The 17598-nt window shown below is 42.1% G+C and overlaps 1 protein-coding gene across 3 annotated transcripts; it reads right to left on the bottom strand.

Annotated features, from left to right (window-relative positions):
* Positions 1 to 3403: 3403 nt before the first annotated feature.
* Positions 3404 to 17204, bottom strand: nptna (neuroplastin a). 3 transcript variants are annotated; one of them, XM_061774792.1, is made up of 8 exons: positions 16862 to 17204; positions 10993 to 11167; positions 10792 to 10886; positions 8026 to 8159; positions 7248 to 7521; positions 5540 to 5549; positions 4546 to 4622; positions 3404 to 4381 (listed from the first exon to the last, which is right to left on the bottom strand). In XM_061774792.1, the coding sequence occupies exons 1-7, from the start codon at positions 16953 to 16955 to the stop codon at positions 4562 to 4564; spliced, it is 843 nt and encodes a 280-aa protein (XP_061630776.1). In that variant the 5' UTR covers positions 16956 to 17204; the 3' UTR covers positions 3404 to 4381; positions 4546 to 4561. The 3 variants fall into 3 exon arrangements, with proteins under 3 accessions (XP_061630776.1, XP_061630775.1, XP_061630774.1); XM_061774791.1 differs by having other exon boundaries at positions 5540 to 5561; positions 16862 to 17203; XM_061774790.1 differs by lacking the exon at positions 5540 to 5549 and having other exon boundaries at positions 16862 to 17202.
* Between the last annotated feature and the right edge of the window lie 394 nt (positions 17205 to 17598).

The raw sequence follows: 17598 nt of genomic DNA, 5'->3' as shown, positions 1-17598 counted from the left end.
CAACGGCAAGTGGTTAGCACAGTTCTGAAGTTCTGGGTTTGAATCGCTGCTCCGGCCTTTCCTGTGTGGTGTTTGCATGTTACCTTTTTTTGTGCTATTGTGAGTGTAAATGGTTGTTTGTCTATTCTTCACCAGATGGCGACCAGTCCGGTATCATTTTTATGATGGATAATCACTTTTGAATCAAAGTCAAGCAGAAGATTGTGGCAAACTTTCATGGGCCACACAAAAAAAGACACGGAGGGCCAGATCTGTTTGATACCAAGATTATTAGGTTGCCATAGCAGCCAGCATGGAGCAGCCTATTCAGTTTGAGCAAAGCAGTGTTTCGCAAATCTTTGTTGAGCCATTTTAGCTCTTATACGTTTTGAAAAATCACACGGCACACCACCAAACAAAAAAAGGTTCCAAAAAAGTATGAATACTGAAATAAGGATCTCGTCTTCAGTTTACTCACAGATTGACTTTGTGTGAAACCTGGGCCTAATTATTGAAACACAAAGCTGACTCTTCTCATTGGCAACATGTGGAGAAAAAGGTTGACTGACTGTACCGACTGCCACCTAATGGGTGAGCATTTAACTGTTCTTCCTTATCACGACACATCAGCGGTATAGACAGATGAACTGGCAATGTGGGACTGTGAATGGCTGTTTGTCTACGTTCTCTGCGGCTGGCCGGCGACCAGTCCAAGGTGTTTCTTGTCCAAAGTCAGCTGGAGTAGTTTGCAGTTTGCAGTTTGACTTTCTAATTTTTGAGGTTCCACTTACTAAAAAGTCAAACATAAGATTGCGCCTCCTCTTGAATTCATTGCAATGTAAAGATGCATGAGTTGAATCTAATACAAAACTTGAATCGTTCAGCAGTCTGCGAAAAAGTAAAACCTTGTCCGTTCTCGAAGTTGTGTGTGGTCAGATGGGGAGAATCAGAGGCTTATTTCTTTCCTTTATTTTGGATTTCAAAATACTGTATTGGGCAAGATTAATTTGGCCATAGTGCAGCTTTAGGCATGTGCCACTTAATGGATAGTCTCTTATAAACTGCCAACAAATCCTCCATATTTAAGCAGATCACTCGATCTTTAATCATCTAATTCTGTGCCATGTGTGCTGCATGGACAGCTGTTTGTCAGAGTGCAGCTGAGAAAGTGTGCAATAAAACTATGTTGGACTGTTCATTCCGAAAAGGCACACGGTACAATGACAAGGTTTAAACAATAACTCAATAGCTTTGTTGAGATGAAAGCAACGGAATTAAAAATGTGTGTGTACTTTTTGCCCCCCCCCCCCCATTTTTTTTCAAGTTTAAGGATCTTGGATCCACTGACTGCAAGTTAAATGAATAATCCAGAATAATGTTATAAGGGTTTAGCATAGGTTCTCAAAAATCTGTGGTGTAGAGTATTCCCTTTTTGAAATGTGTTTGCGCGTGTGTGTGTGTGTAAATGTACAGTATGGTGAATTTGTTGCGGTGATGTTGCTCAGACGACCTCCTTGCAAATAGTAATTGCTTTCACAAAGTTGGACTGCACAATCCAGTCATGTCTTTTCCACAAGCGCACATGTGCGCAAGTGTGCTGATGACCTGTATGCATGTTCACCACTCTTATAATGGACGTTTGACTTTTCACCTCCACTTATCCATAATCCCGAAGGGATAATACAGCTTGATCCCCGGACTTTCATCCAGGGGGCTTTCATCGTCACCTCTTCAATCTGTCCACATCTAATTTGGGGCTTTAACGTAAAAAACAATAGCAGGAATTGATGTAGACAGTTGGCCAACTAAAAAAAAAAGAGGGGATATGTTTGAGTCTCCTGGAACAAAGTGATTTTAGAGCAGAGCCGGCGGCCCACCCATAGGGCGGGGTTAGAAAATGCCAAGGGGCTAAAGGGGCACACAAAAAAATCAGGTAAACTTTTTTTTTTTTTTTGAATAATTTGTTTTTGAGGGGGAATTCACCTTCAATATAATTGTATTAAAACGAAATTATAATGAAATTAATACAAGATACCAAGTAAAAAAAAAAAAAAAAACAATGTGCATAGCGATGCATTTAAGGCCCCTCAGAATTAACAGCACTCAGCACAACAGAACACTTCTCGCTCTCACACCCCTCCAACAGGAACGCACGACAATACAGTTCGTTACAATATTAAGGGCAATAAGAACATGTAAATACATTCATTATTTAATGTTACACTAAAAAAAAGTTAAAACAGTGACAGCCTCATTTGTTGTGGATAATATTGAAAAATGAATAAATCTAAGGCTGGAGCTTGATGTAATAGATATTTTTTTTTAAATGTACATTAGTTTCTCTATTACTAACACGTATTCCCAATAACATATTATCTCGTTATTTTTGTAGACTGTTCTCAAAATCGTAAATATGATTACAATGAAGACGTCAATGCACTTAAAGAAGCTAATTGCTAGAGCCCAATGTGAGGAATGAAACTTCTTGACGAACTGTCAAACTACTGGATGGTAAAATAAAATGACACAAAAAGGAAAATGTTTCTTGGTAATTGAGTAAAATCCAGATGAACTCTTCTGTCACTGACGCAGTCGCTTTCAAGCGGCGAAGCTGCACATACTGGCAATAACTTGACCACTAACTTTGAACATGGATAACATAGATTTGAAAACATTTCAAAAAATAATGCCCAATTAATGCAATTACAAATGGCAATAGCAAATATGCCCTCCTGTGCTGAGGGCAAATTTATTGGTGATCCCAGAGAATTTTGGAAACGTCAAAACTGCCCAGAACACAGGAGACGTGTTAAAAAAAAAAAAAAAAAGTCAAGTTGTTGCTACTTTTGTTTTGTCCCATTAGGTGTCTCAACAGCAAGTTACTCGCATGATTTGTTTGGCAGTAACGATACAGTAATGAGGAAAATCTATTTTACATTTTGTGGGATGTTCTCTTATAAATTAAAAGCCACGTTAAAAACTGTTGCTATTCAACTTTTTGTAATCTAATGTAAATCGTTGATGATGGAGCGGGGCCGTATAAAATCTTGCCTAGGGCGCCCGCCACATTGGCTAAGGTCGGCCCTATTTTAGAGACTACATGAGCTGTGAAAGTGATTGTTACCGCATATGTATAGGCAATTACAACTGGCCCATAGTATTTGCATACACAAACTATAAACAGTATATAAAATGTATCGATTATTTCTATTATAGCAGGCCTAAGATTTTTGTTGTTTTGTTTTTTTTGCACATCAAGCATCATTTTGCTCCTCTGACGTCACGGTCATCATGGTCTTCCTGTGATCCGTTGCAGCCACTAGAGAGCGCTGTAACACAAACGCTTTCTCTTCCTGCCATTGGCTCGCCTCTCTGCAGCTTTTCTGCCACGGGTTAAGGTACAGAAACGAGGTCAACACCGAAAGGGTTTTATTTTTTTTTTATTTGTATTTTTCAAATGTTTATTCTTAAAAATGACTCGACATTTTGTGTCGCAGGCTGTTCAAACCCGTCCGCTGTACAGAAACCATGCAGCTGTGTACTATAACTTCTATGCTCTATGGGTGATCCTAACTTAGTTTAAAGCTTTGTCACAGACAAAAAAAAATAAATTATAATCAAAAGCTGCTATGTTTTGTCAATATATTGATATGGATATTAGTTGCATAGGAGAAAAGCCATGCTGTACAATACACACTGTCATGACAAAACAATGTTAGAATGATTGTTACAGATTTCATAAAGGTTTATACAGTTTCCTGTTATTGTCAACATTTAAGTGCATCATACAATTTATATCAGTACATAGCTATAGTGAATTGATACATACAGTACAACCATACATAACCTTTAGAGGGACATTCCAAAGCCCTTGAAATGTAATATTCATATTCTGATGAATCTTAGGTAATGATATGCAGCTGCATGATGACACCGTACAAAAACTGCCATATCTGATGATGGCGCCATTTTCTACACCGCTGAAATGTGGTGTTTTTCTCTTTAGAAACGTACAGAAGAGATTATCTACATGAAGCCACTCTTAGAGGAAAAAAAAAAAAAAAAAAACACAACAAAGTCCTGTCTCAAAAAGAGGGTCAACATCTTGCATGCAATTATTTGAAGTAGTAAAAGTGTAAAAGAAGCGAATTAGAGGGCGAGGGCAACTAAATCACACACGTCACTGTTTGCATGCAGTAACAATGGTTATATTAACAATCCTGTAATGATATGAATGAAAATGAGCATCTCGCACCGCACACAATCAAATCATATACCTATAATGCATGCCTCATTCAACTCCCCTACAACCACACTTTAAATAGCAGATCAATTCTATGAACAACTGGCGTTGATTCCATTGTTGTTTACCTTCATGTGGTCAATAAATGTGTAATGTAACCTGCAAATGAAATGAAAGCACATCCCATTAGAGCAGTCCGCCACACGTCACGTTCCGGTGCTAACTTCACACATTGGGTCATCGTTTAATTTGTCCCTGCGGGCTTGTAATACATATTTATCATCAGGCGGACGCTTTGGTCCTTTTAATAATTGAATACTCACTCTGCAGACAGGCAGCTCAATTTGTATTCCTCTGGCGCAGGTTTTTGTCTTTGTGGTTGTTGGTTGAATTGGTTTTCCTTCAGCAAGGAGCAAATGACACAATCAAATCACATTTTATACAATGTTGTGTATTCAAAAGCCAACACTTATTTGTCTTATTCAATAATTGTAGTCAATTAAAAGCAACACGTTCTGTTAAACTGCCTTATATAGTGCATACATTTGGCTGATATAATGTTCGGAACTTCTACAAATCTCCACCACAGCACAAGCTGTCTCCTGCATGTCTCCCTCAGGCTGCATGATCTGACAAAGATATCACGATCCCCCATATAGGTCAAGTCATTGCCGCATTATCTCTGAGTAACATACACTATTTTCTGAAATGAATGTTATCACGGAATCAGATGCTCGCCAAGGCACTCGTGTCACTCCCCTTTTTAGCAAAAAATATTTTCCGGACGTTAACTACCATGTTCGTTTTTTTTTTTTTTTTTTTTTTTTCTCATCTTCAAAGACAATGTATACATTTCAGTCACATGACAAAAAAAAAAAAAAAAAAACTATATGATTATCACAATTCATGTCACATAGCCTTTTGCCACAAAACAGTTACAGTACATGTCGTAGTGGGTCTATTTTACCACACAACCACAAAAAGTTGAGATTTTCCACTGAACTTCATATTCATTGCATTAAACGGATGTTTTGCTCTTTAGGAATACGTATTTGTCACGCTCCCATAAGTTTAAAAAAAGAATTACATTTGTGGCACCACCTGTTTCCCCCCCCCCCCCCCCCCCCCCCCCCCCCAAGTGAGAAAGAGGAGGCGTCTATTTAAGGTGAGGCTTTTTAAGTGAACATCACACCCAGTGATTAATTGACGCACCGCTACAACTTCGAGATGCAGTTCAAATTTGAGCTTGACTGTACTCAAAGCTCTAAAGAGAAAATTCAACATGTGACCGTGTGAAGTTAAAATGTTCATACTTACACTGGGCCAACTGGGTCATCATCTGCAGCAGCAAAGGGAAATATGGAGAAATGAAAACCAAAAATGAGCATCGCAGGAGAAGGAAGATGAAGGACTGAAGTTGTTTTTTTGTCCACAGAGCACCGGTAAGTATAGTGCATAATGTTATAAGGTTTCACTTCACATTTCATTTATATTGAGCCGTTTTATGCGATGAAAAGGCAGCCTTGTAATGTACTGTAACTAACAGAATACAGTTCAGTGCAGGACAACACCACATTCCACAGACAAATGAAATGGAGGGAACACCTGCAAAAATCTAGTTTTCATGCATAGATAAAAAGTGTTTTCTCAAGGTAGCGATACCATCCCTCCACATTTCCTTAGGTAGTGTGAAACAATGGCAGTCATTAACCGCGCAAAAAAAAATGTGTCACAATGCAATAAGGTATGAGGTTAAAGCATCAAAATCAAGGCATTCCATCATTTAACATAACAAACATTTACAAGTAGAGCACCTACAAATCCCATCCTGCACTGCGAAGTGAAAGAGGATGAGGCTGAAACATGCCGTCTCACACTTACCACAAACAGCGTTAGGTTGGGCAATTGGGAAAAGGGGAATAGGAAGATATTATAACAATCAAATATTCAGCAGAGAAAGCTGACCTAATTTAAGGCAATGCAATTGCAACATGAATTATTAACAATTCATGCACAAATTCTGATTTCTGGCTCACGCAAGCAATGTTAATTGGGTTTATATTACACAAATGTGCCCTGCGATTGGCTGGCAACCAGTTCGGGGTGTACCCCGCCTCCTGCCCGATGATAGCTGGGATTGGCGCCAGCACGCCCGCGACCCGAGTGAGGAGAAGCGGCTCAGAAAATGGATGGATGGATTACAGAAATGTAAAAAGGAACTATTTTAATACTCGGTCAGTTTCATTTTAGCTAATGAACCTTAATGAAATGAAGTGCTCTGTAGCATTCGAAAGTCCCATGTTGCTATTTGGTTGAGCCTCCAGCAGCTTGGAGAGCGGCCGGTCCGTGAAACACTATTAATCATTGAGAACGTCCATCTCCACAACACTGCGGTATCCCATTTCTCATGAATATTAAATGCATGAAATTGCCCCGACAAGGTGCAACCTGTGTCAGGTGGCCGCGTTGGTGTCTGTGGTGAGGGAATATCGGAAGAACGCGCCGACGGTTTGTAGCGACTGCAGAGCGCGGGCCACACTGGCGCGCTTGCCTCGACAAGTGTGTGCGCGTGTGGTGGCAAGCATCCCAATTTCCTGCATCGCTGCGCGGCACGCCAACTGCTCTGCGCTGCATCGCCATACATTATTACCATCACCAGGGATAGGGAAGCGGAACAAACTTGGAGAATGGAGGGTTTCCAGTCCAACAGTCTCCTGGTGCCGGAACTGAACGCACACCATCTTCCTGCCTAATGCTGATGTACTGATGCTTTCTACGTCACTCACATTTTATTGATGTTAATCAGATTCTGTACAAATTCAGCCCACAAATCCATCTAAAACTCATGATCAAATACCCTCGTGGTGTATTTTGTATCGTTGTATTCGTAAAAATAATCTGTGCTTTTTCATGCTCATTCTGTTCTTATTCCATGACAATCCAATTCTCCTCCTTGTATTTAAAATAGTTGAATAATAAATAGGTTTCAAATAGCAAATAGAGCTCCAAAGTGTTGGTGACTCACCGTCTTGTAAATCCTCAGGCTTCTTACGCTTCTCATAAACAACGATGATGACGATCAGGATGATGATCTCAGCCAACACCCCCAAAAGAGGCCATAATGGGGCCAAATGGCTGCGGACTCGAAGCACAGACCTCTCGTCACTGCTGCCAATCAAATTGGTGGCGTTACACTGGTACTCGCCCGGGTCCAAATTAATGTCCAGATCGGTGATGCTGAGCTCAGTGTAATTGTCTTTGCTGCTGATGGAGAAGCGTCCGGATGAGTTGTCAATTTCCTATGAAACCAAAATAAAGATGTTCACCTTGAATTGTTGAGCGTACTCTGATATCGTTGAGGTGCACCATCAATGCAATAGTGCAAGAGTGAAGAAATCTACATTTTTAAAATGCATTCAGAGTTTTCTGTGCGGTACTCATTTTTTAAGTATTGGTTCTCAATTGTTAGTATTGTACAATAAAACACAAAGAACACGCATTTAATGAACGGTTAAGGTTTCATTTTACAGGTTTGTGGTTAAAGATTGACATATCACAGTGACTCGTTAGACAGAATGCGTATGTCTAACAACCTGTTTACAGACTTGCGTCATGCTATGGAGCTTACATTGGAATCTGTCCCCAAAATAGAGTCTCAAATCTGGAGTTTGTTGTTGATCAAGCACAAAAAAAAAAATTTACTAATCAGGCTTGTAACGAAAATAACTTATTTCATCCAAGTGAAATAATATGAAATATACTACGCATATAGAGTCACACACACACACACACACACACCATACCCTATATATGCCGTTCTCAAGCTTGCGCCAGGTCCAGACGGGATGAGGGAAGCCCACAGACTTACAGTAGAGCAAAGCACGCTGGCCTTCATTCTTATTCTCGCTACGCTTGTGGCCCGTAATCTCAGGAGCAGCTAAAACAAGAAAATATAATATATTACATTATATAATAAGATCTAAGGGAAAATAGAGATCCTAGCAGAGACTCTTCTGTCACATAACGCACCTGAGCCCTTCCTCCACCCGTTCCAACCTGCTTGGACCGTTTCTTCACTTCCTGACCACACTCACCATTGCTCTGGACGGTTGACCCCAAGTATTTAAAGTCCTCCACCCTCGCTATCTCTTCTCCCTGTAGCCTCACTCTTCCCCCAGCACCCTTCTCATTCATGCACATATATTCTGTTTTACTTTGGCTAATCTTCATTCCTCTGCTTTCCAGTGCATGCCTCCATCTTTCTAACTGTTCCTCCACCTGCTCCCTACTTTCACTGCAGATCACAATGTCATCTGCAAACATCACGGTCCCCGGGGATTCCAGTCTAACCTCATCGGTCAGCCTATCCGTCACCACTGCAAACAGGAAGGGGCTCAGGGTTGATCCCTGATGCAGTCCCACCTCCACCTTAAATTCGTCTGTCACACCTACAGCACACCTCACCACTGTTCTGCTGCCCTCGTACATCGTCCTGTATTATTCTAACATACTTCTCTGCCACTCCAGACTTCCACATGCAGTACCACTGTTCCTCTCTGGGTGCTCTGTCATTCTCTAGATGACCATACTGTTGCTCGCAAATACTCACTTCTGTCCTGAGTCTAGCCTCTACTACCCTTTCCCATAACTTAATTGTCTGGCTCATCAACTTTATTCCTCTATAGTTCCCACAGTTCTGCACATCACCCCTGTTCTTAAAAATGGGCACCAGCATACTTTTCCTCCATTCCTCAGGCATCTTCTCACGCGCTAGAATTCTATTGAACAAGCTGGTCAAAAACTCCACAGCCACCTCTACCTTATCTTATCTAGCCATCAGGACCACCTCTACCTTTGTCCTATGTCGCATCTCAATGTATTCCTATCGCCTCTCCTCGGTCCTCTCAGTGTCCCACTTCTTCTTAGCTAACCTTTTTCGTTGTGTGGCTTTTCTGCCAGAAGATACACCAAGTACTCTCCTGCCTGCCTCTCTGATCACCTTGGCTGTAGTGGTCCAGTCTTCTGGGAGCTCCTCCTGTCACCTCTTCCCGAAAAGCTGCACAACACCCGTCCTGTCTCAGCTTCCACCACATGGTTCTCTTCTCTGCCTTTGTCTTCCTAATCATCCTCCCCACCACCAGAGTCATCTTACACACCACCATCCTATGCTGTCTAGCCACACTCTCCCCTACCACAACCTTACAGTCGGTGACCTCCTTCAGATGACATTGTCCGCACAAGATGTAATCGACCTGCGTGCTTCTACCTCCACTCTTTTAGGTCACCCTATGTTCCTGCCACTTCTGGAAAAAAGTGTTCACTACAGCCATTTGCATCCTTTTTGCAAAGTCTACCGCCATCTGTCCCTCCAAGTTCCTTTCCTGGATGCCATACTTCTTCATCACCCCTATTTCCTTCACCAACATGTCCATTACAATCTGCACCAATTACGACTCTCTCTCTGTCTGGGATGCTCAGAACTACTTCGTCTAGCTCCTTCCAGAATTTCTCTTTCACCTCTCGGTCACATCCTACTGTGGTGCATAGCCACTAATCACATTATACAGAACACCTTCAATTTCAAGTTTCAGCCTCATCACTCGATCTGATACTCTTTTCACCTCCAAGACATTCTTAGCCAACTCTTCTTTTAAAATCACCCCGACTCCATTTCTCTTCCCATCTACACCATGGTAAAATCATTTAAAACCCTGCCCCTAAACTTCTAGCCTGACTGCCTTGCCACCTGGTCTCCTGGACACACAATATATCAACCTTTCTCCTAATCATCATGTCAGCCAACTCCCGAGATTTTCCTGTCATAGTCCCAACATTCAAAGTCCCCACATTCAGTTGTAGGCTCCGTGCTTTCCTCTTCCCTTTCTGCCAAAGAACCCGCTTTCCACCTCTTCTTCTTCGACTTCGACCCACAGTAGCTGAATTTCCACCGGCGCCCTGCAGGCTGACAGCACCGGTGGCGGACATTGTTAACCCGGGCCACGACCGATCCGGTATGGAATTCTTTGGATGAACGCTCATATTTGTTTGGCAAAGTTTTACGACGGATGCCCTTCCTGAAGCAACCCTCTGCATTTATCCGGGCTTGGGACCGGCCTACAGTTTGGACTGGCTTGTGCCCCCCACAGGGCTGCATTCCCCTTTTGAGGAACCACCAGTCTAAATGTAAACATATCACCCCATAAAATGAATTGTATTTTTTATCATACATATGCCATTACAGTACAATCCTTCTTTCATCTGATGCTAATTTCCCCCCACAGGAGTGTGTGACTGCATAAAGGCTGCAACTCGATTCCGCTGTTGGGACATAATCCCTGTGCATCACACAAACAAGACACCATCTGCTGCCACTGAGCTGGCCACTGGTTCGAGGGAGGTGTTAAGGGCGGCAGCTATGCGTGAGCAAATCACAGGTCCTCGCCCTTGCATGACAAGCCAGCTCGTTCTTGAGGCTACCCTGTGCCAGTTTTATTGTGGATACAGTACAAGCGATGCAACCTTGAAAAAAAGAAGACCAGAAGGCCTGTGGCTCACAAATCAACACAGACCTTTAACTTCAATGGTGGTGTTGGCAGCAGGAGACATTCCAAAGGTGAAGACACACATGTACACGCCAGCATCATCTCCTCTCGGTTTATTCAGCCTGCAGAACAGAAGCACACGTCAAGTGAACCCACACTATGCCGATAAACCAATTGTGCAGCGTATGCGCACGCTTAAGTTCCACGAGGCTATGCAAAGATGCTTACTTGTATTCGGTGTTCCTATTTGGACTGCGTGTTTCTGGGATCTCCTCCCCATTTTTCATCCAGTAGCTTTCCAGGAGGGTATTGTCGCTGCTGGTCAGGTTGCACTGCAGAGTGAAAGGGAGACTGTGGCCTTCCACGGGAAGGGAAGTGTGCTCAGAAGCAGCAATAGATGGCTCTGCAAGAAAGACGTCAATTAGCTCACACAGACGTGATGCTGACTCCAATTGTGAGCAATGATGGCGACTTGAAAAATGTGACTGAGACCTCAGATGTGCACCCAAAGTGTAAAACAAAGTGCAAACATTTTGTACATTAAAGGCTGCAGAATTAAAGTTAATTCATGGCATGTTGTGGTAACCAGGGATTCAGATGACTAACTGTTGATAACAAAAATCTAAATTGAAAGAAAGAAACATGATGTCAAAATGTGTTGTGCTCCTTCTCAAATGTTCTTAATAGGACATTCACTTATAGCAGTGGCTTTCAATTGGTGTCCTCCAGGACCGGCATTTTCCTATTGTTGCAAAGTCGCCACCTGCTTTTATAGACAATGACAATAAAACAAAATACATGTACAGTACATGATATTTTTAAATGCCAATTAAAATGAGTTTAACATCCCGCCAAAAGCATATTGCTGGCCATGTTTCACACTAGCCAAAGGCTGCGCTGCACTGTATTTGTTTAGAGTAAACTAAGGACTAGAGCACCAGTTAGTAACATTTCCCGTCGCTCATCTAATATGTCCCATGTGGGAACTTGGTACGCCTCTGTACTGTAACGGAAAAAAAAATCTGAATATACCATTGTAATATTTTTACTAGCTGTCTGCGACCCACCCCACTTTTGGGGTCTGCGACCCATTTTTGGGCTCCGACCCACCAGTTAAGAATCACTGACGTAGTGAGGCTAATGTACAGAACAGATAAATGCACAAATTCAGCTTCTTTATCCTATCATTTCGATGTTTGAACAAATACTGTAGCTTTAAAGAGTGACTCAAAGAAACTCCACAATGCCATTTAGGACGCTTTGAGCTCCAAACCGTGCGAAATCCTGATTTAAGGGTTTGTATTCAGATTAATCCTGATTATCTTATTTGTACAAGTAGACACTGGTGAACCTCTTAATGTGCATACTGAACTGTAGATTGTGTTCATGTTGACATGCTCATTATTTTTAATACACAAATCTATAAAGCTTTAGCTTCATTTTGTTTTACGTGGGGTTGTGTCATGTGAAGTGTTAAAATCAACAATGTAAAAACAATTATTTTCTGCCACCCAAAATGTATTTTGAAATAATATTTAATAACCAATTCAACTGATTTTCATTTAAACTCTAGTTGATAAAGGAAATGTATTCAAATGCCCATCACTTGTTGAAAACACTGAATTAATCTACATGATCTAAAAGTTTGAGTTTTGTTTCAGCATTTTCCCCCCCCCCCCCATAAGATTTAACGCGAATGGAATTAGTTTCATTATCACATTAAAATTAGACGACTCAATTTAAGCTTTTGCAAAACATGGAAATCTGTTGCAAAAACAATAATGTGGCCAAGTAAAATGGAAGGTAATGAAAGTGAATCAAACAAAGGGGGACGTTTAAGAGGACGACTGGGCTCTGTGGGTTCTCTGGATGCACAACACCACTGATATCTGCTTGAAAGAGAACATCAACACAAGATGAAGCTGCAGTTGTTCAGCACTACAAGGGATGACGGCACCTACACAGGGAGTTAATGGTCCTCTAAAGATGTTTGAAGGGGGCTGAATCACACAGGAACTGTTAAATTTGGTTTCTATGGGGGGGGGGGGGGGGGATGTTTCTACTACACTGACCACTCACTCTGCAGCACTGTTATTGTAGCCTGTGCTCTGACCCAGGTGGTGGCGGGATTTATGTGCAGGTGGTTCCGTCTTGGGTCGTTGCTTGCTCTGCACTCGTACGTCCCGATATCGTCCAGTGTGAGATAGGATACTCCCAGCACACTAACCGCATTGACACCGTACACCGCGCTGATGGACACCCGCCGCTTGCGGGCGCCGTCCCACAGCTGCCTGAAGGAATCTGCTCGGTTGATCTCAGAGTACCACCACTGGATTTCAGGGGTGGGGTTTCCCACTACGTCACAGAATAGCTCAAAGGTGTCTCCCGTGAGCTTGGTTTCAGAGAGTGGGGATTTCACAAAGCCCGCTGGCAGTGGCAGTTTAGAAGGGGCAGCATGTGCGAGAAAAAGAATACAGTTGTGTGATTAAGTAAGGGAAAGGGGTACCAGAAACATACAAACAAACAAAATTTGCTTCATGGTGAAATCAACAGCATCTTCAGCATTTATGGAAGAGAACAAAAATCGCTCAAGCCATTTCAAGGGCTATTCCTAAGAAGCTTTAATTCAATTGTGCTGGGAGGTCCCCACAAGGCTGAGCTCACTTGGTCGTGGTCAATTAATGACATGATGTACATACAGTATATTTATGGTAGACTCGCACAGAACTCACATGTAAACGTCCTCTGAGTGACCTTGTCATTTTTCATACATCCCATGTGATGAAAATATCATTAGGTGCAAAATGACTATGCAGTAATAGACTGCCAACGCTGGGCAAAGTATGTCATCAGCGAAACGTCTCAGAGCTAAATGTAATAATAGTCAAACAAGTGATGGAGTCCACGCAGAGAGGAGGAGGAGGAGGAGGAGGAGGAGGAGGAGGAGGGGTGCGGCATTTATAAAAATGGTCTATAGGCACTGTGGAGCATACATGCGATTGATAGGAGATTTATAGAAGCTTCTCCTCCAGGTCCCTGGGGAGCGTGTGGGCGCATGGTGATAGACCCCCCCCCCCCCCCCCCCCCTTCTCCATAGAAGCATTCCACAGCAACAAAGTACAAAGATGGACGGCCAGCCAGGCCATAAAGATTGTTACAGAGAGGATTGGTTGTTTTTTTTTGTTTGTTTTGTGATAGAAGCATCATGATCATAGCCATCAAGCCTTGCCCCCATTGAATTCAAATTTTCCCAAAACAATTGTCTACTTTGTGTGATGACACAATGTGTACTCTCAAGGCCTGTTTCGCACCCAGTTTGCTACAATTCAATACGGTACGCATCGTAAAGGTCCAAAAATAGCCCACCCGTACTGTTCCACTTTTCAGGAACGTTTTGCTGCAAGTTCACTTGTGGGTGGTGGAGCTAGACACACTGCTAAAAATTGATTGGTTGACAGAGAATTGTCAATTCCGTGCAATGGAATGTAAAGAGTAAAGCAAAAAGTGCCTTTTTAAAAAAATAAAATAAATAAAAAGCAATGAGGATTATAAAACAGAGAAAGGAATTTATTCCATTGGTGTTATGTGTAGTACGCGATCAGCCGACAGCACCAAACCATGTTGCTTTTCTATTCTTTGTTAAATTGATGACATCACTATGACATCACTCATTTATGTAGGAGGACAAAGATCTTGCCATCCTGCCTGGACATCTAGCAGTAGTTTATACTGTACTGGACTATACCGCTTGGTGGAAAAATTGCTTTTTCACATTAAGTGATTGATTTTGGCATTAGTTTTCTTAATGTTTTTGAACTTTAATATCCAGTTTGATATTTTGGAGTAGTTTGCCTCAATTTCCAATTGTTGTAATTGTTCCTTTTTTTCCTAGTAATGTCTCTCTTCAGGCTTCACCTGGCTGAAATTGCCTTACAGTGAAGGCTTAAAGCACCACCTGTTACTTACCTGGCATGCATGTGATATCCAATGAATGTGTTTACATGTAGACATTTTTTCATCCCCGAAGTGGAGAGAAAAACACTTCGTTGTTTTTAAATGACTGTGTGTACAGCAATGGTTGCTATAAACCCTAAAACCAGCTCATCAGCCCTTCACATAGGAGAACTGCTGAGATAGACCCTGCCACTTCAGATGTGTCACATGCGCCACGTGAGTCGTGCTGTCACTGCACATCATTATGATGTTTATGTCTGAATGACAGCGCTAACAATGTTTTGTGTGTTATATTATAAATCCTGAATCCATAGTTACGTTGTAACTGAACGGTCTGATATTCAGAATTCAGTTTGTCAAATATGAAGAATGTGTGAAAGTGTGACATACAGTATAAACATGGTTCATTTCTACTGATCATTAAATCGGTCTATCGCTGGTAGTTAACTTCCTAAACATCGAATGAATTGACTAAATGAAAACAAAATAGAACCATTTTTAATATTAATATAAAACTTACTTCAATCACAATGACAATGATCCTGTTGATTCAGTCTGTAGGTATATCCAACCTCTACAGCTGGAATAGGCGCCACTTCAATGCTAATTTGCATAGTATCTAATGATTGGATGGTCTTTTAAGCATCATATTCATATGAAGCGGCAGCTGAATTGCTTTCAGGAAGTCCTGTGCATGTTTCAAACTTTGACGCTTGTAGAAAACTTTTTTTCCCCTCCCAATTTGCAGCAATACAAATATCAGATAGGAAATTACAAAATATTCCATACAAAATTGCTGTGAATGAATACAATATTAAATCATTATACACATACAGACAAGTGAACTTATATTGACTCCAAACCCAAACAGGAGTCTCTGACTTTACATACTGTACATATTTGGGAGCCACTTCAAAAACGAGTACGGTTTACTTCATCACTGAGGCTTGACTGTGGCTATGCTTTTTGCATTTCTTCATGGGTTTTATTTATATTAGCAATGCATGCCTGTTGTGTAACAGATGTACTGTACAGAGGTGAAATGTGAAAGCCCTTTATTGACAATGCTTTTTGTCTGTTGCAACAAATCGCTGTTTGTAAATTACGGTCAAATCAAAATATGCTTTGACCATAATTTGTGGCGTGACATGCTTTGGATTTCAACATACTGTGCCTGTTGTGAAAAAGCAGGTATTACTTCGCATGTCAACAGCCAATCACATATAGAAACAGCTACTGCTGCGCATGTTCCTATACCAAACCTCAGTTGCTTAGAAGTGTACCAAGAAATCACAATATACCTACACATCCCACAAAAAAATCAACAAAAAAAAAGAAATGACCATCATGCCCAACAGTGAAACTTGTGCAATGTACTGTATACCAACACAGGGTCACGTGCCGAATTCTCAATCGTCCCCGTGAAAAGAGACACACTTACAACATGGATCAGTAACCTCGAGCTCCGCTAATCCACGTGGGGAGGAGGACACCAGATTTATGAATTTAGGATCATCTGTACAAGTAGGTCTGACCTGAGAAAATCAATGTAGGTTGTGCAGTGCAGTGCAGTGCATCTCAGCAAAGAGTTAATAGATTCGTTGTAGTGAGAGGACATTAAAGACATGCATCCCAGTGCAGCATCTCAGCTCTAAAAATAGAAGCATGCAGCAAAATGGACTGATGCTATTTGCAGAGGTTCACTTCTCAAGTCCAACATCTATACGTGTGTGTGTATAAAACTTCAATGTGACAGAATCCCCCTTCATCACCTCTCCCGAAAGCTACTGAGCAGAACTAGTCCTGGGTTTTTCTGTATTCAGCTCCACACTTTTGAAGGACATTTTGGGGGACATCACACATGCCATTGCGTGGTCCACTTCGGCCTCCACAGATTGTATCTTATTCATCTTTTATCGACCCTTCGTTTCAGGGGCTCTGCAAGCAAAGCACCCCCCCCCCCCCCCCCACCCCTCCTCTCCTCCATTTGAAAAACATATATCCCCTTATTTTCGTGGCAGCCAAAGGGGCTACCTTGCAGCTCGACATATTTGCCACGGACACATAGGAGGAGACGTCTTCGACTGATAAGCAGCCCCATTTGCGGCAAGTTAATCATACAGCAGGGTGGCTCATTTCTTACCGTTTTGCGAGGAGACGGTGCGCAGCATTAGGGCTCCAAATATCGCCACCACCGGGGCGGGCATGGCTGCGGTTGTGCGTTTTCCAGGTATCATCTTCGGGGAAGGAAAATGCCGGCGGTTGCGTGAACGCTGAGGTGACCCGCGCGGGATATGATGGTGCGAGGAGGAATCACCAAGGAGGAGGCTCGCACCTCCGCACGCTCCAGTGGGAAAGAGGGAAGTGACGCCGGCCGGCTCGACTAGCGGAAGCCTTCAGTACTACTGTCGACGACCTGGTTGTCTTGCCTTCCTTTGCTGCTTGGTGCCGGCTGCTGCATCAAAGAGCCACTGGAGCTACGCGTCTTATCTCACATCTCGCGAGAGTCAATTGACCCTAGTTAGCAGTGTTCTCAAGAACTAGCCTAAAAGCTAATTACAAGAAATTTCGTAGCAGGCTACCAATGGTTGCGAGACAGGTGTATAAGCTATTATATGCACTGTTTAGTGTGTTTAACATTTTACTGCTTTGGCAGCTTTGAGAGGGTCTAAACAATTTAGCTGTTTCAAATTTCCTCAGTCAATTGACCCCTGTCTAACAATACTGTACTTTTATTCATGTGGTTAAAGAACTGCATTGAGTCATAGTGATGTTGTTGTTTTGTTTATATATATACAGTATGTATGAATAGGTTTTATTTCCAGGCCGACCGATTTCTCCAAAACGTTGTCGACAGGTGAGACAAGGAAGATTTGTACC

This window comes from Phyllopteryx taeniolatus, chromosome 5 (assembly GCF_024500385.1).
Source record: "Phyllopteryx taeniolatus isolate TA_2022b chromosome 5, UOR_Ptae_1.2, whole genome shotgun sequence".
In the NCBI taxonomy this organism is placed as follows: Eukaryota; Metazoa; Chordata; class Actinopteri; order Syngnathiformes; family Syngnathidae; genus Phyllopteryx; species Phyllopteryx taeniolatus.
The sequence above is the reverse complement of the archived record's forward strand: the minus strand, read 5'-3'. Positions and strand labels throughout refer to the sequence as shown.

Bases quoted from the DNA above. Each gene is read 5' to 3' on its own strand.
- nptna (XM_061774790.1), bottom strand. From the start codon at position 16,955: ATGATACCTGGAAAACGCACAACCGCAGCCATGCCCGCCCCGGTGGTG. The intron at 11,168-16,861 runs GTAAGAAATGAG...TCTTTCTTGCAG, and splicing joins CACCGTCTCCTCGCAAAACG to AGCCATCTATTGCTGCTTCT. The intron at 4,623-7,247 runs GTGAGTCACCAA...TCCTTGCTGAAG, and splicing joins GCCTGAGGATTTACAAGACG to GAAAACCAATTCAACCAACA.